This window comes from Alligator sinensis, unplaced genomic scaffold (genome assembly GCF_000455745.1).
Source record: "Alligator sinensis unplaced genomic scaffold, ASM45574v1 scaffold494_1, whole genome shotgun sequence".
Taxonomy (NCBI): domain Eukaryota; kingdom Metazoa; phylum Chordata; order Crocodylia; family Alligatoridae; genus Alligator; species Alligator sinensis.
Window position 1 is genome coordinate 411312 of NW_005842805.1, and position 22634 is coordinate 433945.

General features: G+C 43.3%; 1 protein-coding gene across 1 annotated transcript in view; it reads left to right on the forward strand.

The window, feature by feature from the left end:
* The window catches only part of PTPRT (protein tyrosine phosphatase, receptor type T), a 418285-nt gene extending 398825 nt beyond the window's left edge, over positions 1 to 19460 (forward strand). The window contains exons 23-28 of the mRNA XM_006035110.3: positions 4413 to 4586; positions 6815 to 6946; positions 10392 to 10517; positions 11923 to 12086; positions 17785 to 17920; positions 18322 to 19460. Coding sequence (XP_006035172.2) covers positions 4413 to 4586; positions 6815 to 6946; positions 10392 to 10517; positions 11923 to 12086; positions 17785 to 17920; positions 18322 to 18375 — 786 coding nt within the window. The 3' untranslated portion in view covers positions 18376 to 19460. The remainder of the gene's footprint in view (positions 1 to 4412; positions 4587 to 6814; positions 6947 to 10391; positions 10518 to 11922; positions 12087 to 17784; positions 17921 to 18321) is intronic.
* Positions 19461 to 22634: the final 3174 nt, after the last annotated feature.

Genomic DNA, 22634 nt, shown 5'->3' on the forward strand with positions numbered 1-22634 from the left:
CCGTGATGGGCAGAGGCATCCCATGGGACAGGTGAAAGACCGATGCAAAGTACCCATTTAGTAGGTTGGCTGTTTCCTTCGCGTCAGTTGTCAGTTGTCCCATCTGGTTTAGCAGAGGTCCAATGTTGCCCTTGCTTTTCCTTAGGCTCCCCACATATCTAAAAAAGGATTTTTTATCATCCTTCATACTAGTAGCTAGTTGGAGTTCCATCACAGCCTTGTCTTTCCTGGTTCGCTCCCTGCAGGTCTGGACCAGTGCGGAATATTCCTCCTTGGAGGTGGATCCCGTCCTCCATCCTTTGTAGGTCTTTCTTTTTAGATGCAGGAGATCTGCTAGTTCCTTGTTGAGCCAAAGGGGCTGCTGTGCCCTTTTGCTGCCTTTCCTCCAAGATGGAATAGCTTGTGCATCTAGGATCATTCCCTTGAGGAGCAACCACTCTTCCTGAACTCCCCTTCCCTTGGGGTCATTATCCCTTAGGGCCTCTCTGACAAGCCTCTTGAGTTTGTCAAAGTCAGCTTTCCTGAAGTCGAGGACTTCTGTATTGCTGACTGACTTGCCAGCTTTATGGTGGATGGCGAAGGTCATCAGCTTGCAATCGATGTCACCGAGCTTCCCTTCGATTATTAGGTCACTGATTAGGTCATCCCCAGCTGCCAGTACCAGGTCAAGCAGCGCTTTACCTATCGTTGGCCCAGCCCTCGATGAGTGGCTCTGGATGCAGGGAGACCAATGGATGTATAGTACCTTGATTTTAGCAAGGCTTTTGATACGGTCTCCCACAACATTCTCACAGGCAAAATAAGGAAGTACAGGCTGGATGAATGGACTGTGAGATTGATAAAAAACTGGCTGAAGCATTGGGCTCAGAGGGTAGTAGTCAATGGCTCAATGTCTAGTTGACAGCCAGTATCAAGTGGAGTGCCTAAGGGGTTGGTTTTGGGGCCACTTTTGTTTACTATCTTAATCAATGACCTGGAAGATGCCATAGAGTGCAACCGCAGCAAGTTTGCAGATGACACCAAGCTGTGGGGAGAAGTAGATACACTGGAAGGTAGGGCTAGGATTCAGAGTGACCTAGACAGATTGGAGGATTGGGCCAAGCCAAAAGGAATCTCATGAGGTTCAACAAGGACAAGTGCAAAGTCCTGCACTCAAGTCAGAACAATCCCATGCACCAGAACAGGCTGATGCCTGACTGGCTGGGCAGCAGCTCTGCAGAAAAGGATGTGGGGGTTAAAGTGAACAGTAAGTTGAATATGAGCCAACAGTGTGCCCATGTTGCCAAAAAGGCTAACAGCAAACTGGGCTGCATTGGTAGGAATGTTGCGAGCCAGTCGAGGGACGTGATTATTGCCCTCTATTTAGCACTGGTCAAGCCACATCTGGAGTACTGTGTTCAGTTTTGGGGCCCCCCACTACAGAAAGAACATGAACAAATTGAAGAGAGTCCAGCAGAGGGCTACAAAAATGGTTTGGGGGCTGGGCACATGACTTCTGAGAAGAGGCTGAGGAAACTGGGGGGCTTATTTAGTCTAGAGTATAGAAGACTGAGAGGGGGTTTAATAGCCTTCAACTATCTGAAGTGGGGTTGAAAGAGGATGGAGCTAAATGGTTCTCAGTGGTGGCAGATGACAGAACAAGGAGCAGTGGTCTTAAGTTGCAGCAAGTCAAGTTTAGATTAGATATTAGGAAGAATTTTCTCAGTAGTAAATTTTCTCAGTAGTAAAACACTGGAACAGGTTTTTAAGATGTAGTGGCTAGACAAAGCCTTGGCTGGGATGATCTAGTTGGGGATGGTCCTGCTTTGAGCAGGGCGTTGGACTAGATGACCTCCTGAGGTCCCTTCCAACCCTAATTTTCTATGATTCTCTGATTTAAAATAATGCTCTCCCTCAAGCAGGATCAGGGCCAGTTAAGGATAAAAGGCTGAGAACAATATCCCAGGGGTTAGTAGTGACTTGTAAAGTGAGGCCTGCTTATGGTCTCTACCAAAGGCTGGCATGACCCAAAATAAGATTTGCATGCATAGACTTTATGCTAATTTAAAATTATTTCTCTCTCTCATGCTATGTTTCTAAGATACAATTATGTGTTCTGAGAATATCCACGGGAATGGAAACCAGACAAAATCAGTACACCCAAAACTGAAACCCAGGGTTTTGTCTGAATGCTAAATATATTCTTCTACCCTGGGGAGGTATAAAAGAATGTGAGACCTGATATCTCTGGGTGTAGACTCAGAAACTGGGTAAAAAAATATGGCTCTTGCTGTAGCGTTGACACCCATCTTCAATCTAAATGAGAGAAGAATATTAAACTTTTCTGATATATTAGGAGTGAACCTTTGGTTGTGTGTGGGGGGGGGGGGGGGGTGACCTGATATCTCTGGGTGTAGACTCAGAAACTGGGTAAAAAAATATGGCTCTTGCTGTAGCGTTGACACCCATCTTCAATCTAAATGAGAGAAGAATATTAAACTTTTCTGATATATTAGGAGTGAACCTTTGGTTGTGTGTGGGGGGGGGGGGCGGATTTGACAGATGAAATCATCATAGGTTTCCTAGATGTGATACCAAAAGATAGGGCATGATCCTGCAAAATGTTGAGTTTAAACTGAACCTTAATGATGTTTGCTGGAGACTTGCAGAATGCAGGGTGTTAAAACAGCTCCAAGCTATATCTGTGTTGTCCAGTGTTTTTTTCATTCTAAATGATCCCAGAGTACTTTACAAACAACTTGAAAAAAGAGGGGGGGGGAGTATTAACTACATTTTATTCAATACAGCACTATTGCAACACCTATAATAAGCTTGAACCTCAAACAACTTTCACTGAAGTAAATGGAAAGCCTCCAATCAACTTACAGTCTGACCTTGTTGTCATATTGAATGTAATATTTGAATGCTTATAATAGTTGCCCATTAGCCAGTTTAGGAAGAAGACAAGATTTATCTTCTTATCTAGGCCATTGTTTTGGTCTATGTGCAGAAGGTCCTGACTTTGCTCAAAGTCTTAACTCTTGAATTTTATCTTTAGAGGCCTTTAACAAAGTTAACCTAAAAATGACCCTTAAGCAAACATCCCACATTCCAAGAAATCAAAACCTATGAGTCAATTCAGTGATATGGAAATTCCTCAAAATAATTAAATGATCAACAAAATAAACTAATTACCAAGCAAAAGAATCTGTTGAGTAAGATCTGAGCCCAAATTTGGGAGTAGTGACAGGTTTGGGTAGGAGGGGCCCAAGATGGCAACTCACTCAATAAAAACTGTAACCTACTGTCCCAATTTGGAGGTAACCTCACTTGCAGAACAACGAAGGAAGAATCGCAAGTGTAGGCTGGATCAGACTGATCACCTGAACCACCCTCTCTGTGAACACGAATCTCTTAGTTCACGCTGAAGCCGCGGAGCACCCGAAAGGGACTGAAGGAAGGGGACTTAGTCCTATCAGTATTGAGGCCAGCCCATTGAACCGTATTGCTGAGGCCAGCCCATTGAACCGTACTACTGAGGCCAACCCATTAAATTGTACTACTGAGGAATGAAAGCATATTTAGGTGTTTGGCTTCTCGGAATTCTAGGATTGTAAGTATATTATGAAAATAATAGTAGTGATTCAAATTTAACTTTTAGTTGTAATTGTAGTTGTTTATGTAATACTAATTCTTATAGCATTGTTTGGGAAGGAAGTGCATTCGGAGCATTGTTTCTGATATATGTAGTTATTGTGTTCTTAATGTTTGTGGTATTTCTTAAAGCTAAGTAGTGTTATATACGTAGCAACGAATTTTAAAATAAAATTGTGTTGTATGAATTAAGAGTGTAATCATTGTGAAATCGTGCAAGTAGCTAAAAATTTCCCCAGCCAGCACATCAAACGAATCAGTAAGTTGTGTGGGATTTTCTCTATTCCATAACCCACTAGAGACACTTGTCTAGCACTGCTTCTACTAGTTTGTTGCATACAATAACAAAAGAGTATGCAATAGATGTCTGATTTCATCTGACAGCAGGGACGAGCTCTAAATACCTGTAGAAAAAGTTATTCAAGAGGTACTTTTTTTTTCTTTTATACTGAACTATCTGTTTCAACATCAGAGATGGGTTCAAAGCAAAATCCTCATTTTGAACAACCCCAAGCTTTCAGGAAGTTTGGATGCACAACCAAACTTAACTGGGTGGCTACTCCCTACCTTTACAAAGGCCAAAACAAAGTCCCAAATCAACACTGCCATGTTTCTGAAGCTTCAAAGGCCCAACCGAATGGGCCATTCCTTTTTTTCCAAAACAGAAAGAACAGGTTGCAAAGTGTGTGCTAAATATGTGTATTCTGTATTTAAAGATCCAATTCCTGAAGGTAAGTTCTAAGGTACTTCACTTGCATCTCTCTCTCCTGTGCATACAGACCCTCAATATTGTGACACCACGTGTTCGGCCAGAAGATTGCAGCATTGGTCTGTTGCCAAGGAACCATGACAAAAATCGCTGCATGGATGTGCTGCCCTTGGACCGGTGCCTCCCCTTCCTCATCTCTGTGGATGGTGAATCAAGCAACTACATCAATGCTGCGCTCATGGATGTAAGTAAAACACAGACTCCATGCTAGTAGGACTGGGAGTCCTACTGTGGGTCAAGGTTGTTAGTTCCTGTTCCTTTCCAGGGTTGAAAAATGGGTCAAATGAAGAAGGGTTTGCTTTGGCTGACATCTCAAAACTATAGCAGTGCCATGCTAATTGTACACTGTTCACACGCGAGCAAAAATGTGTTGCTGGCTTCTAAAAGATACTTTTGTCTTAAGAATTCTTGTGGGTGATATATCTTATTAGACCAATTGCCTGGTTAGAATAGATGTAGGCAAGCTTTTGGGTATCACAGCACTGTGCTGGGAAAGAATTTGGCATCAGGATTGAGACAGCATCAGTACCATTGCCAAAAATAGACTGCTAGGGGAGTGGGCTCCAAAGCTTGGGGAGTGAGGGGAGCAGGGCCAAGAAGATCCCCCCACCAGGAATGTATCAATCCTAATGCCAGATAGCCTTTTCTTCCTTGTCCTGCAGACCCTGTAGAGGGTGTGGGACAAAGTATTTTAAAATGGCAGGTCACTTCAGGGGCTCCCCACAACCTTGCATGTTAACTACCTTTCCCTGCAGGTCCCCAGAGCTGTGGAGCAAGGCACTTTAAAATACCTTGTACTTTAAAGGCAAGGCAGTTATGCATCCTAACCATGGGTATCCCAATATTGGGGGGAGGCTCCTTAATCCCAGGGTGCCTCTGCAATGGGGGATGTAAAAACCACATGTGCAGCCAAGCTGCACACACAATTTTCAGTTGTCCATTGAGACCCCAGGATCAGGGAAAGGCTTCCCTATCCCAGGGTCACACCAAGGAACCTCTGGATTTGCTGCTGCCAGGCAGGTGGAGTCAATTAACTTCCCCCTCCCCACCCAAATCCAGCAGACAGTGACATAATTGGGATTTGAATCCCAGTCTCAACCATTACACCTCATGCTAGGAGGCATGATCATTGGGATGAAGGATTAGATTTCATATTGCCATAAGTGAACATCTACCAGCCCCCTTTCTTTCCTCCACATGCCTACTATTTTCAGTTTAGAATAGAGTGTGTATCCTACAGCCACTCCACCCTATCTTGCCTTTATTTGTTGCTATTTCTTTCAGTGTGTTGTAAAGCCTGGCTGCCTACTTTGCTTCATGGATTTTGGGGCCACTTGGGTTCAGTGCTGCTCATTTTTTTTTACTTTCCCCAGAGGTCTCCTCATCCACCCCTTAATCTGTCATCTCATGAAAACTCAGCTACCTTTTTCCTTCTCTCTACCACCTGCCCTACCACCTACCTGCACATGTACACATTTGGTGGAGCTATGATTCAGCCAGCCCTCAAAAGTATTAGCCAGGAGACTGGATATGTTGCACTATAAAACTCCCACTCACAAAATAAAGCATGCCAAGCTCTCCTACCCACTGCTGACACATGAAGATAAAATTGTCTCCCTATGTCTCAGTCATGCTACAGCTTCAGTATTTTTTTCTTTAATCAAAATCTTAATTTGTACTTTTCAAGAATTATTGCTCATCTTGATTCTTGTCCTCTCTCATGGATGTACAGTGTCCAGAATTGTACATCAGAGGGGGGTGTACTTATGTCTGCCATGCACAAAAAAAAAATGCATTAGTAATAAGCTATTATCCTGTGAGCTCAAAGTGCTTTGCAAATGTTAAACCTTCCAATATCCTAAAGAGGTAGGGATTATAGTTCTGTGGAACATAAGGAATCTAGAAAGAGCTGTGGCTTTATCCAAAATCACAGAGAAGAGTCTGGACTAGAACTCTGTAACCCTGTATACTATCCTGCAACGTTTCCCTTAAAGCATGGTTTCTCATCCAAGTGTGCCAGCTTTTCTGTTCTCTGCTCCCAGAGAAAAAAATCAAGGAGAGGGTTAGCTCGTCTCCTGGCCTCTAGAGTCTACTGCAGCAAAAAAGAATAACAGTCAGTTTTCTTGCTAATTATTATTATTATTATTATTATTTGCTGACTCCCAAAACATAAATAATGTATATGGATAATCTCTGTTCTTGTGACACATCTGTAATGAAATGTCTTCATTGGGAGCAAAAGTATCCATTATGAAAGCTTCATTCAGCACACAGCGATAACAAGGAAGAGGATGTGTGAATTTGTATAATCTGGTTAAATGGCTCAGATTGCCTAGTTTTAGCCTCCCGGGTTTAATATTCATCTGAATAAAAGGTGATTGATTTTTTTAAGTAATCTTATTCTTTTGTTAGAGCCACAAGCAACCTGCTGCCTTTATTGTAACCCAGCACCCTTTACCAAATACCATAGCAGACTTCTGGAGGCTGGTGTTTGATTACAACTGCTCCTCCATAGTGATGTTGAATGAAATGGATGCTGCACAGGTAGGTGGATTTTTAATAGCTCTATCAAGTAGTATTATTCACAGACATAAAGGAATTTCATTAATTTACAGCCTTGCTTATGCCTAGCAAAAAAGTTGTGGCAAAAAGGAAACTGGTTGGAATAGGCCAACAATTCAGAATGTAATCAATCAGTGGATGTTAGATGCCTTAATACCTTTGTGGACTTGATCCTAAATCTTTACCCAGATCTCAGACTGATTAATTTTTTGTGGTTCCAAACAGCCTGATTCACTACTTCCCACTGTTGTTTTTCATTTTTGACCGTCATTTTTCAGCTGAGACAAGAACAGAAATACTATAACTCTGTCAACAAAACAAACCTGTTCTCATAGTATTTCCAAAAGATCAGAAGCAAGGCGTATTTACAGTCACCTAACAGAGCCTTTTTTCCTTAGATTACCAGTCTAAATTTGCAAACTTGATAGATTTAAATAATCCAGATATGATTCTGAAGAAGCACTAGCTGTTATGAGTGCATTAACCAAGGTTAAACACCAAATTCCTAATAACAACAGCCACTCCTGATGAGAAACTGATTTAATATACTTCTCAAATGAACAAAAAGACAAGAGGGAAAAGGGGAAACCATTGAAAAAAATTTTGCTACCTTTTTTTTCCTCCTCCTATAAATTGTTTACTTGACCGGCTATTCTAAAATTATTTTCAGTACTAGGGGTGAGAAGCACACTGAAACTTTCAGTGCATCTGATGATACATTAACCAGCTTTTCAATAAAAAGGATTATTATACATGTATTCTCAGATATGGTTTTTTGGCACTGCAACTTCACATGTTGTAGTTCTTGTTAGACAGCAGAAAATGAACCATCACTCACTCGGTGTTTTCTGGCTTCATCCTTCATTTGCTTCTTGCTATCTGTCCTCACTTGAAGGAAGCAAGTGTGTAACTCTCTTCACGTGTGTTAGTGGAAAAAAACATCATGTGCTCATCAGGGGGATTTTCCAAACAGGGTGAATTTGAGTCTGTTCTGCAGTAAGGTGGTCCTTAGTTCAGCCTTTCTAAAGTCCAAGCACTTAGGGTGACTGAGTCCTGAGTCTCTGAAGTCTCAAATCCAATTTTCCTGGGATCTCTGATTCCCGTGGGCTTGTTATCTTCTGTCTGGTTCATCCAGTCTCCTTTTATGTCCTGGGATTGAATCCAAAGTGGCTTTTAATCTTGTTCATTGCCCAAAAAAGGCTGTTAAGTAAAAAATGCTGCACATTCTCTGGAAATATAAGCTATACCCTGCCTTAGCTATTTCATATTCGGTCTCTGGAAAAAATGAAATCCTCCATCATTACAGATTCTGTATTTTTCTTGGCTACCCTCTACCTATACCACCCTTTTTTGCTCTGCTGTTTTCCCTACCATTTAGTTTTGTTTTGTTTTGTTTTGTTTTGTTTTTAACAGAGATGCTTAACTAGAAGAAAAGGAGATTTGGCAAGGCACATTGCTAACTCAAAATTGTTAATTATGTCAGTCTGGGGTCTACTGTCAATTGATCTAGGACCTGGATGAAAGGCAACAAATTCCATTAGCCCAAGGATTGTTATAGAAATGTATATTCCCTGAATCTTATATAATATGTGATGAATATACTGTTACTCTAGAGAGTGAATTTTTCTGCCTCATGATATGTTTTCAGCAAATTAGCATTATACAGCACCATCCTAGTTACATAGCCATACAGCTTTATCAGATCAACACAATTTATACCCCATGATAATTACCAAATTAGAAGACAGCCTGCCAGTTTTAAACTTCAATTATCGAGACCAGTGTGTGACATGATGACAGTATTGCATTCTGCAGAAACATCAATGATACTAAATGCATTAATGCAGGATGGAGGCACATTCTTTGCTAGCCAGGTTGGCAACACAGAATTCCCAATGAGTTACGGCTCTAACAGCCACTATATAAAACCCAGAAAACTGGATATCCATATACTAAAGGAGATGTTGTTGTTACTCAAATATATACTGACTTAATTTTAAACTGGAAAGCAATATAGACCTGATTTTCACAAAGTGGTTTGTAGTTCCGTGCAGTTTTACACGTGTATTTTGTATGCCTACTTTCCTTAATTTCACAGAAATAGTTCATGAATAGGGTATTTTACCCAGGATGGGCACATGTGACCCACCTGAAAACACAAATGCAGCAGTTCCATGCAAAAATAAAATTGTGTGTGTACGGATCTCTAAGGCCTTTATAAAAATGGTTATTTTAATTTTGCAGTAGGATTTACTCTTTTTTTTCCACCTCAGTTGGGCTCTGTATATATTTTTTTCCCTTAGAGCATTTCTCTAGAAAAAATCTTTCTCTGAAATAAATGAAAGGATCTCTGAGCTTACCTGAATGCATGGGTGTGGAATTAAACCAAAGAATGGAAGCTTGTGAACATACTGACTTACTTCTGCCCCCCCCAACCCCCCAAAAAAAAAATACAAGCATGAAGATGTAGTATACAATTACTTCCCAACCAGTTTCTAGCCCCTATGTATGAAGATATATTGAGAGTTCAAACAAACATGATGCAACTCACTTGTACATCCTCAAGATTCTTGGTAACAATGATAAAACCTGGACAGGTTTTAAATTCCAGTCCAGAGAAATCTCCAAAGGTTCTAATACGAATCACTAGCTTTTTGAAACTTTCGAACCTTAAAATCTTAACATAAAACATCTTTTAATGAGATTTCATCCAAGATTTTGGTACCATCTGTATCTAACCAGGTTGCAGCAACTCTGATTCTAGTTTACCTTGCAGTATTTTAGTGCTGCTTAATTCAGCCAAAACCAGCATGTGCTTTTTTTCCCTAAGTTTACAGAAAAGCAACAACAACAACAAAAACCAAATAAACCAAACCAGCCACATTTCAGTTCTGATTCCCTTTGAAGTTTGAAATGCACTTTTTTTTAAGCAATCTGATCTGTCCATCTCTATTTGCTGCTACAATCCAAATGAAGAAAAGTTGGCAGCACATGAAAATAAAGTTCCACTTGGCTTGCATTAAGATGAATCCTCTTGGTATTTACACTGTTTTCTCATTAATTCTCAACGCAGAACTTCCATGCTTCATATTATCTTCACCTACAGACTTTTTTATTTTTAAATCTGTACCCCTGCAGAAGTACCCACCTAGCAATCGCTTTAGTTGACCTTTGGACCCCAAAATTCCATCTGTTATCAATTGTACTCAAAAAGGTGGATTTTCAAGAAATTAACCTTTTTCATTCATGCTTACATCACAGAAAACTTAAATTGCAACAGAAGGAGTTCCTTCTGAATAAATGTCCTATATTATACTGGGAGCAGATTACGGTTCTCAAAGTAGATGTGAGTTGGAGATAAAGGATTGACAGTAAATTTCCTAGTCTTCATTTGACTTGCCTTCTATTTCTGTTGTACATTCACTAGCTCTGCATGCAGTATTGGCCAGAGAAAACATCCTGTTGTTATGGGCCAATCCAAGTGGAGTTTGTTTCAGCAGACATTGATGAGGATATCATCAACAGGATATTCCGGATCTGCAACATGGCCAGGGTAAGATCAGTTAAGCCTCAGGTGCCCCATTTATTCATCCATCAGTCCTGTTCTGTAAACCACATGTTGTGGCTCATTTGAGAGAGAACCCATTAGAGGGATATGAGGTATGTGGTCCAAGGAGACCAATCTGCAGGCCAAGTATAAAATTCCACTCCAGAATTAGTTGCAGTGCACTTGAGCAGGAAAACTATTTGCTGAAATCAGAGGTGAATAACATGAACTGGAATTCTGTGCATACCTGGAATAGCATTTCCTACATATCTCTGAGGGCAAATTACCTTAGTTATGTAATACTCTGTATAAAGTTATCATCAATTTTAGTCACATGACTAGGATATTGTTATCTTCTCTTCTCTGTCAAGCATTTGTACAGGGCTTCACAGGAGGAGTGGCATCTAAATTTAGATTCACTGCCTGCTGGCTGGCTGGGCATTGTATTTGTGCAGTGAAACCATGACTTGTTGCTGCATTGCTGTAGTGGGCAACTATAATATTCATTTTCTTGTTTTGGCAGAGTTCTATGTAGCTAGACACCCTTTCCATATTGACTATTCACAGAGTTGTCCCCAGGGGTGTTCGGGGTCTGGGGCATATCAGCCTGTGCCGGGGGGAGCGGCTGGACCCGGCAGCGCTCAGTGGTGGCAGAGCTGATGGCACTCGGCAGTGGCAGTGCATGGCAGCCACGGCATGGCCTTTACGGCACTGTGTGTGGGGCCACCCAATGTGTGAGGCCCGGGCAGTCACCCCAATTGCCACCCCTGCCCTCCCACCAGGACCACCCTGACTATTCCTCTCACTATTAGAAATGGTGATCCTGGCAGGCCTCTAGAAATGACACCTCCATCCTGTTTTGTGTATCAGTCTGATTCTGAAACCCAAGTCTACGTGACAACTTGGTTATGTTGTTACCAAACTGAAACAGGTCTCTGCTTGACATTGGTGAAATCCTCATGAGAATTTTTCACCAGCTTCTTTCCTTTCATGCCCTACAGATGTTTTGAAGCCTGCTTTGCCTCTGATAGGGCACTGCCAGCCTTCAAAACAGGCAAAGGGGAAAAATATACATGCTTCCACTAGGCTATGGCTTCACTCCCTGATGAAAATATGGATCTCAGCAGTCGCATGTCCTCCTCTGCTTTATAAAACCTGAGATCATCAAAATTCTCCTGACGTTCTTCTTTCTGTATAAAAACAGCTTGTATCCAGCTCCAGTGTCCTTTCTTTCAGTTGTACCTTAGTTAGTCATGTGCTTGTGAACATACCCTGCTGATTAGTAAGAATGAATAAATATTTGTGAGGCCAAATTCAATAGAACGAATCTATATGTAACCAGCAACCATTGTCACCCTGCTGTCCTCTCTGCTTCGTATGGCATCATGAAAATGAATAACTTATGTTTTAGCCCCAGGATGGATATCGTATAGTGCAGCACTTGCAATACATTGGCTGGCCAGCATACAGGGACACCCCTCCTTCCAAACGCTCCCTTCTGAAGGTGGTTAGGAGGCTGGAGAAGTGGCAGGAGCAGTATGATGGGAGAGATGGACGCACTGTTGTTCACTGTCTGTAAGTAGAACAAGAAATACTTTTAATCCAGCGTGTGGTGGATGAACAGTCAGTTATAGATATGGAAATCAGATAAGACAGCTGTCTCCTGAACTGGAAAGGCTAGATTAAACAGTGTACATGACAGAAAGAAATCTAATAGCTGAAATTGATCATAGTAAGGTGCCATTTTTATTGAAAATTATGTGGTAAACAGTAGAGGTTCACCGATACATCAGTCCAATATTGGATCGGTACCGATATAAGGAAAATTGATTTATCAGAAATTGGCCTGATAATTTGTCCGATAAATGCCTATGCATATTCGCAGCTGCGGTGCAGCATGCACGCAACGAGGTGCACAGCCCAGCAGCTTGGAGAGCTGCATCCAGTTTGTAAGTCTGTTGTGGTGGAAGGGGAGGGAAGGTGCATTGGGGGGCAGATTAACACCCCCCCTATGGTGAGGGAGGGAGTGAGGCTGTGTCTGGGGTAGGGGCTGGGGTAGGCACTGCCCAGCCAGGGCAAGGAAGGGTGCAGGACCAGGCTGTGACAGGCTCTTTCTGGCACGTGGTGGGGAGGATCTGGATCTGGGCCCGGCTGTTCTCAGGGAGAGAGGTGGTGGTGCTGGGGCACGGTTGGGGGGGGAGAGTCTATGGCTTAATTTGGGGTGGCTTCACCCCCCCCCACCGTAGTCCTTCTTCTAGCACTGTTGCCTGCCCCAAGCACAGCCCTGCCCAGCCCCTGCCAGGAAGAGCTCTGTGCAGCCCTGGCCCCAGCCCACAGCTGCAGCCTGACTCGTCCGCACCCTGCGCAGTTCTGGAGACAGACACCCACCCCCGTGCCCCCATCCGGGTGCACACAATGGCAGGAGCTGCCACCCACCCCATGCCCCCAGATGAGCATGGCTCCATCCCACACCCTGCACTGCCCTGGCTGAGCTGGCTGCCCCAGCCCCTGCCCAAGTTCCACTCTCTCCCTCACCGCAGGGGCCTTGATCTGCACCCCCACATCCATTCCCTTTCCACTCCCCTTTCACCACAACAGACTTACCAGCTACATGCAGCTTTATCAGAAATTGAATCCGCATTGTCCGATATGCCTCCTTAAAAATCAGGTATTGGTACTGGCCCCTAAAATCTCTATCAGTGCACCCCTAGTTACCAAAACACTGATGCTTTATACTGTCTGGTTATCCTACCATAGTCCTCAACTGATCCTAAGAACAAGACTAGTCCATTAGTACTATGTTGAGCTTCCCTACAGGAAAATTTTATCTTCTTAGGTCCCTGTTACATATTAATTTTAGGCAGCTCCTGGAACTCTTAACCCCTGGATTTGTTCATATTTTAACACTTAAAACTAGTTTTAAACACACTTTAGGCAGGTTAAAATTTATGCCACTCCAGAACAGGTTTATCTCTGATCTCTGTTACCCAGATCATGGTCCATTAATGCGTGGCAAGTCCCCATAGATGAGCTGCCCAAGGTGAAGGCCTCCAGAATCGCAGAATGCAGTGTCCCCTCCCCAACCCTCCTGTACTATGTGGACAAATGTTCCACCTTCCTGAACTCTACTGCCCAGAGGGTGGTTCTGGCACCAAGTCAAGTCCCCTTCCAGCCCCCAGGGGTGTAACCTTCCCACCTCTAGAGGTGTAACCCTGTGCAAACAGCCTGCAGAGCATATGCCTGCTAGCCAGGTTGCAGGGCATGGATGGGTCCAGGAGTGGGGTCTATGGTAGGGGACAGGGGAACAAGGTAGAGGACCAGATTGGGTCCCCATGAGCTGGGGTTTCCTTCCTGAGACAGGTACAATATCTCCTCCAAAAACACCTTCCCTCACTGATCTTACCTCCTAGCCACCCTGGGAAGCATGACCAACATCCCTCACACCTCAATCCCAAATCTCAATTTATTAAACTATAAGATCTTCTTTAATTTACTTCCTCTTTATTTCTTTTTAAATTCTTTTTTTTTTTCACTTCTTTTAATTTTATCCTTCATTGGCCTACTTTCTTCATTTCACCCCCATTTCCTTTCCACCTCCCACTTCATTATCCATCTCCATCCCGTTATCTCTCCACATTCTATCAAATAGAGCAGTGGTTCTCATCTAGGGGTCTGCCTCCCCCCGGAGGGCCACAAGCAGACTTAAGGGGCATCCGTGGGGCTGAGGATTTGGTTCAGTTGTGATCTCCAAGGTCAGCTGGGGTAGCCCACTCCTGGACTCAGTCTGCCGCTGCTGCCATCTCCAGATTCACAGAAAAAGACATATTTTCTACTTTAAAGAAAGAGAACATAGGAAATAGTGGGTTTCCTCTTGCAAGCTGACACTCTTGTAGCCTGCAAGGGGCTGTTTGGGGCTGGGAGGAGTGGGAGGAGGCTGTTATGGCAAGGGGCTCCATGTGCATGTGTGCATGCGTGTGCTTGCATATGGCAGCCAGACAGTGGTGGAGAACAGATCCCACAGCTCCTTGCAGATAAGTCAGGTTGGGGGTGGGGGGCATAGGTGACACATCAGGGAGGTAGTGGGGGCACATACCCCACCTCCCACTGGATATGGGGCTGTAGACTGCCTAGCAGGACCCAGCATGGTAGGGCAGAGTAGGGTGGTGATGCTAATTGCTGCCACTGCCAGAACTCCTGCACCAAGCACACCTCCAGCATCAGGTACAGTAATGGACCTGGGGGACATGCTGCCAGGGCCAGGGGTCTCTGGTTCAGGAGTGAGGGGCACCATCAGGGCCAGAGGGCTGCAGGTCAGATGTGAATCGCACCAGCAGGGGTGGGGGTGGGGGGGTAGAGGGCCGTGGGTTGGGAGTGAAGGGCACTGGCAGGGCCTAGGGGCTGCAGGTTGGGCGTAAAGGGGGCCTTGAGTCCAAAAAGGTCCAGAACCACTGACCTAGAGTAGGGATAGAAACCTGTCCTGGCTCACCAGCCTTGTAATAACGACTCACAGCTGTAGCTCCTAGTCAGGCCCCTTCTCACCAGCCCTCCAGTGGCAAGTCACAGCTGTGCAGATGGGGGACAGTCAGAGAAGGGCTTTAGCCTTAAGGTACGAGTGCTCCAAATTTGAACTAGCACTAACACCGATCAGCATTTGAGCAGCTCAAAGTGCAGTGTGTAACAAGGCCCTTAGACTCTTTACAAACAAATGAATTCAGTCTCACTAGCACTGTTGCCTGCCCCAAGCACAGCCCTGCCCAGCCCCTGCCAGGAAGAGCTCTGTGCAGCCCTGGCCCCAGCCCACAGCTGCAGCCTGACTCGTCCGCACCCTGCGCAGTTCTGGAGACAGACACCCACCCCCGTGCCCCCATCCGGGTGCACACAATGGCAGGTGAATCCGCATTGTCCGATATGCCTCCTTAAAAATCAGGTATTGGTACTGGCCCCTAAAATCTCTATCAGTGCACCCCTAGTTACCAAAACACTGATGCTTTATACTGTCTGGTTATCCTACCATAGTCCTCAACTGATCCTAAGAACAAGACTAGTCCATTAGTACTATGTTGAGCTTCCCTACAGGAAAATTTTATCTTCTTAGGTCCCTGTTACATATTAATTTTAGGCAGCTCCTGGAACTCTTAACCCCTGGATTTGTTCATATTTTAACACTTAAAACTAGTTTTAAACACACTTTAGGCAGGTTAAAATTTATGCCACTCCAGAACAGGTTTATCTCTGATCTCTGTTACCCAGATCATGGTCCATTAATGCGTGGCAAGTCCCCATAGATGAGCTGCCCAAGGTGAAGGCCTCCAGAATCGCAGAATGCAGTGTCCCCTCCCCAACCCTCCTGTACTATGTGGACAAATGTTCCACCTTCCTGAACTCTACTGCCCAGAGGGTGGTTCTGGCACCAAGTCAAGTCCCCTTCCAGCCCCCAGGGGTGTAACCTTCCCACCTCTAGAGGTGTAACCCTGTGCAAACAGCCTGCAGAGCATATGCCTGCTAGCCAGGTTGCAGGGCATGGATGGGTCCAGGAGTGGGGTCTATGGTAGGGGACAGGGGAACAAGGTAGAGGACCAGATTGGGTCCCCATGAGCTGGGGTTTCCTTCCTGAGACAGGTACAATATCTCCTCCAAAAACACCTTCCCTCACTGATCTTACCTCCTAGCCACCCTGGGAAGCATGACCAACATCCCTCACACCTCAATCCCAAATCTCAATTTATTAAACTATAAGATCTTCTTTAATTTACTTCCTCTTTATTTCTTTTTAAATTCTTTTTTTTTTTCACTTCTTTTAATTTTATCCTTCATTGGCCTACTTTCTTCATTTCACCCCCATTTCCTTTCCACCTCCCACTTCATTATCCATCTCCATCCCGTTATCTCTCCACATTCTATCAAATAGAGCAGTGGTTCTCATCTAGGGGTCTGCCTCCCCCCGGAGGGCCACAAGCAGACTTAAGGGGCATCCGTGGGGCTGAGGATTTGGTTCAGTTGTGATCTCCAAGGTCAGCTGGGGTAGCCCACTCCTGGACTCAGTCTGCCGCTGCTGCCATCTCCAGATTCACAGAAAAAGACATATTTTCTACTTTAAAGAAAGAGAACATAGGAAATAGTGGGTTTCCTCTTGCAAGCTGACACTCTTGTAGCCTGCAAGGGGCTGTTTGGGGCTGGGAGGAGTGGGAGGAGGCTGTTATGGCAAGGGGCTCCATGTGCATGTGTGCATGCGTGTGCTTGCATATGGCAGCCAGACAGTGGTGGAGAACAGATCCCACAGCTCCTTGCAGATAAGTCAGGTTGGGGGTGGGGGGCATAGGTGACACATCAGGGAGGTAGTGGGGGCACATACCCCACCTCCCACTGGATATGGGGCTGTAGACTGCCTAGCAGGACCCAGCATGGTAGGGCAGAGTAGGGTGGTGATGCTAATTGCTGCCACTGCCAGAACTCCTGCACCAAGCACACCTCCAGCATCAGGTACAGTAATGGACCTGGGGGACATGCTGCCAGGGCCAGGGGTCTCTGGTTCAGGAGTGAGGGGCACCATCAGGGCCAGAGGGCTGCAGGTCAGATGTGAATCGCACCAGCAGGGGTGGGGGTGGGGGGGTAGAGGGCCGTGGGTTGGGAGTGAAGGGCACTGGCAGGGCCTAGGGGCTGCAGGTTGGGCGTAAAGGGGGCCTTGAGTCCAAAAAGGTCCAGAACCACTGACCTAGAGTAGGGATAGAAACCTGTCCTGGCTCACCAGCCTTGTAATAACGACTCACAGCTGTAGCTCCTAGTCAGGCCCCTTCTCACCAGCCCTCCAGTGGCAAGTCACAGCTGTGCAGATGGGGGACAGTCAGAGAAGGGCTTTAGCCTTAAGGTACGAGTGCTCCAAATTTGAACTAGCACTAACACCGATCAGCATTTGAGCAGCTCAAAGTGCAGTGTGTAACAAGGCCCTTAGACTCTTTACAAACAAATGAATTCAGTCTCACAAGATTAAAAGTTAATATAAGATTTTCCTACTTGAGAAGTGAGGGAACTGGGCCACGGAGGTTAAATGAATGGCAGCCTTCCTAGTTGTATACCTAAAGTCTAACCTGTGAGAGGCTTTCACATTTTTCAAACCATTTCTTAAAATAAATCCTGTGAGGTTTCATACTAAGAGAAGGGATCTACATGTGGTATCAGTATTTGGTATATGCGGTTTCCTCTGGGAAAGCATTTTTGTCTCCATGACCCGATCCCTGCATGGCTTTGTAAACTACCTCTTTTCTTCTCTGCCTAGGAATGGTGGTGGGCGCAGTGGCACTTTCTGTGCCATCTGCAGTGTCTGTGAAATGATTCAGCAGCAAAATATCATTGATGTATTCCATATAGTAAAGACATTACGAAATAACAAATCCAACATGGTGGAATCACTGGTAAGTCCCTTCCCCTCTGATCAGCATGCAAAGGGAATAAAGATGTGTAAAAAATCCAGTAAGGTACTTCAGGGTTCATATTAATTAAATCATTATATTAATCAGAGTGAAATCTTTGCCTCAGGTGTATGCATTAGGTGTAGTAGGAGCAAGCATGAATATTCAGTATCATGAGTGTTTCTGTGGTTATCTCTTCTTTCCTGCGGCTTTGCACATTTCTGGGCAGTGTCCATGCTAGATCCTGGTGAAGTGTGATTTAAGCGTATAAATTATCAAATGTTGGAGCTTGATCCTGCTTCAGCTGGGGTAGATATGGGGAGAGTTGGGAGGAACTCAGTACCAGGCAAAATAATAAGAGTTCTCCTGCATCATTGTATCACTGTTTTCTCTCTCTCTTTCAGGAACAGTATAAATTTGTATACGAGGTTGCACTGGAATATTTGAGTTCCTTTTAGCCTAGCAAAATAGGAGCCTTCTGAATTCCAGCGCTCAGTGTCTAAAGAACACGTTTTTCACACTAAAAGGTAGTAACAGTGTGAGGAGGCTACGCTCTTCATCCTGAAGGAAGAGACTGAGACTGTACAGACCTCAATGCCACTGGGAGGAGATGATGATCCCCGTGTTTTCTGCTGCCTGTTTTCTATTGCAGAATTTACCACTTCTTAAATAACCTAATGTATCAATTGGCAGAACAGAAGCAAACTTGGAAGACTGTGCTTTCTAATCCCCTCTGACCTCTTTTCTCCCACTTTGGATGTGTATTTTTGCTCTCCTTGTTACAAAGGGAAAAAAAGAAAAAAAACACTGGGACAGTCTGTCTTTTAAACAGCGCTGTTTTCTGTTCTCAAATCCCATCCTTTACTCTTTTAATTTCATGCATCAGCCATTTGGGAAACTGAAAGAGCCATAGGGGAAATCTAAGACTTTGGGTTACAATTAAATTAATCCACCTGATCTATATGTTTTCAAATGAGTAGGCCAGCACAAAAAGCAGCAATTCTCTTCCTCTGCCCTGTTCATCCTACACCTAAAAATAGGAGATGGAAATGAGAAGCTGTTCATGGAGTCACTGTACCATCTATTCCACAATATTTTCCTTCCGTATTCTGTTAAGATGCTGTGCATGAACTGGTTACATCTCTCTGATCCATGTTAGTTTCAGTGCTGGTGAAGCAATTTCAAACAGAGTGGGTTTCCCTTCAGTTTTAATCATGCAAATTCTGCCATTATGTACTTGTGTCAAACTGACTGCATTAGTTTTGCAATTTGGGTGATTTTTTTACTACATTTTTCAAGCATTTACTGGGGTGCAGTGGGCCTCTCAAAATAAGGGCATAAAGTGGATACTTTTTGAAGATATAGAGTATGTACTGTTTTTACTTATTGTGTGTATTGTTAAAGCACTGATGAGCTCTCATCTTGCCCAAGACCCCACTGCTCTAGGCACTGAAGAAATGCAGAACAAAGACAGACCTTGCCCCCCAAAAGTTTGTAATCTAAGAATGATCTTAAATTGGGGTTTGACCAAGTCTTCTCACTCTGCTCCCAAAGTCTTATACAATCAAAACTAGCTGCATGATTTATCTGGCATTCTTGTCTCCAAAATTCTTTAGTAGTAACCTGTTCAGGCTGTATGAAAAGTTCTGCACCTAAACAGGAAAGTGTTTTTGATATTTGCTAAGAAATCATTACTTCATAAACAAGAAGGCATTGGCTTTGTTCACAAACATGTCTGTGAAATTTCAGTTTTTGGAAACAAATGCTGGACATATTTTATCTTGGTCCTATAGCCCAGTCTTTTTTTCTTGCATCTACAGAACAGCCTATTAAGTAGTTAAGCAGGAAAGACTGTGTTTGAACTTGGGAGCGTGAAATTATTTAGATTAACCAGATTTTTACAATTGTTGTATTTTTACTCTTCCAGCCTTCTGTTGTCCTAACTGTGTGGAGATGAGAAGCTGCTGTGTGCATTGCCTAGATTCTTGGTAACATAGGGGTTTTTTTAATTTGTTTTTATTGTTTGTTTTTAGTATAGACTTTCTATCAAAGCAAGACTGAAGAATTGAGTTTTGTAGAACTCTTCAATTCCTCATTCCCAACACTACTTTTTCCACCTTCTGGTGAATACCCAGACTTTCCATTCCCAGAAATGACAGATGGATTCACACGATATAGATTTTTAACATTAGAAATTAACTGCTTCACTTTAGAAAAAAAATATCTTAGTCCAAAAGACACTAGTAAGTAATAGCCACTCTTAGGCAGCAAATTAGATCTTGTCTACACTGCCTCCATGCTGCCAGAAAACATGTCACAACTGCTAAGTCCTGCCCTGCCTGTGCCAAATCCCACAAATAAGGCAACATAACTGCCTTCTCTTTAGAGTGTCCCTGACCCTGTAACAATAATCACACTCAAAAAGAGAGACTGAGAGCAGCACTGGATACATGCATGCTATGTGCCCATGTAATGCAGCTATATCACCTCATTTCTGGCATTTGGCATGGGTGGAGTATGATAGAGTAGGCCAGGCATGCTTCATGATGGTGCTGATGGCCATAGTATGGAGGAGATGTTGTCAAACTCTCACCCATTTTGTCTCTTGTGTACCCGGCATGACATAAAGTACCTGTGATACCTGTGGCATCATTTCCTTGCATCCTGTTTTTGTCTTGTTCTTTCTGTTGTTTGCAACAGAAACATGATGATGTGGTACAATTGCTTATGAGTGTGTCTTGTTATGAAAACAGTGCTGTTCTTTTTTGCCATTCATTCATGCAGAGAATCCTGCAGGAAAATATTATACTGAGTGGAACAGGTATGCCACAAAATTTCATTCTGTAGTTGAAAAGAAAGAAAGCATTGGATACCATATCAGGATTTTCTTACAGCTACTCAGGTGAAAATTATTAGTCAGTGAAGTTTGTGTTAGTGTAAGTGCACATACTGCATCAGGTCAAAAGAAATAATTTCCAGCCATTTCAAATCCACTCCGATGCCTCAGAGATATGTGTTGCAAGTTTCAATAGAGTTCACTCCTCTTCAGCCAAGCTGATTTAAAACAAGAATTGTCCTTCTTCCTTGAATTATTCCTGCAGTTTCTGTTTTTTAAATTATTTGTTAAGCCTTTTGATAGCATATAGTTTATAGTTCAGTGCTCTCAAAGGCATCATCACCTTAATGTGACCAGGGTTACAAAACTAATGTCATGGAACCATCAGTTAATGTTTTTTTAACTTTACATGGAGATTCACAAGCATATGTTAATGGTCCTGAAATACTCAGAGTCCAGCGCCGATATCTAAGAGTGGTTTTCATACTGCGTCCCATGTAACCTTGGGATTACACACCAGCCCATCATGGATTCCGCAAAGAGATAAGGTAATGGCAGAGCGGGCCAGGAGGCGGTGTGCTACTATTGCCAGAACAGGCTGCTTGTCTCCATGTCAGTTTTTAGGATAGAGGTAGAGGTTCTGCACTAAAAGAAGTGTTATGAGAGGATTCCATGACTTTAGGAAACTTGAAAACCACTGATCTAGGATAAAGGCACAGAAAGGAAGAGAGGTCTTCAGTGGAATAAAGGAAGATAGATTGGGATGTGAGAAGTAGAAGGAAGTTCCAGCATTAGGGGTAGCATGAAAGAAAGTGGATAAAAAGACAGAAGTAGCAGGTAGGAAGGAAACACGGGTGGAGACAAGTAGGTGTCAAAATTAAAAGCTGAGCCTAGGTGAGAGTGGAACTTCATAGGTTCCACTCATATTGGTTTGAGTTAATTACCTTGGTACTATATATATGTATATACATTATGTACTATAAATAATATAGTATATACATTACAGTACTTTTAAGTGCAGCACACAGCTGTAACAATGTCACCATGTGTGATGAAAATGTGTCAGTTAAGGTCATGGGAGTTGTGTTTGTTTCTCTTTGAGGAAAGAGAGAAATTGATATGAACTCATAAAGACTTTCTCAAGGATATATAGTCATCAGGGAATGGAGTTAGTCAACTGCTAGGATAATGAATTCTTCAAATTATTCTGTTTTAGGCTAGGCAAATTTAATAAGAAGACATGTGATGATATTTGACCAGTTCTAAAGGAGCTGCATATGAATGGCAAAATTTAGGAAAGTAGGATTAATTAAAGGAACAGGAAAAACTACCGCATGCAAAAAGGAACTAATATGTAGGATAAATTGCAAAGGGAGGTAACTGAAACAAAGAAGTCAAAGGATAGCTGGACTGGTTTCTAGGAATGGTTAAGAAACTGAGTGGTCTATGGTATGACAGAAGTAAAAAAGAGATATAGAAGAACTTAAAACATATTAAAACAAAAGAGCAGGCATATTAGAACTGAGAGGCTTCTCATAAAATTGCTTGCCGTCACATAAAAATATCACCACAGAGGCTGTGTCATGTACCAGTAATTAATTTTTTTCAAATTTCTATTGGTATAGGAAAACATACCTAATGCACTATATATGGACATGAGTTGCAAGTCAAATTGCAAATCTTTATTCAATAATCTTTCCATTCCTGGGTTTGTTACCACCCTCATCTTATTTACGAGATTCCACCAAATCAGACAGGGCCTTATGCCACCACTACAATGAGTGGACACAATTCCATGGAATCCTGTTCCACAGACCTTTGGACAAGTTCGGCTTTCAGGTGCCACCACCATAAACCCACAGGGGGCTGTAATGGAAATCA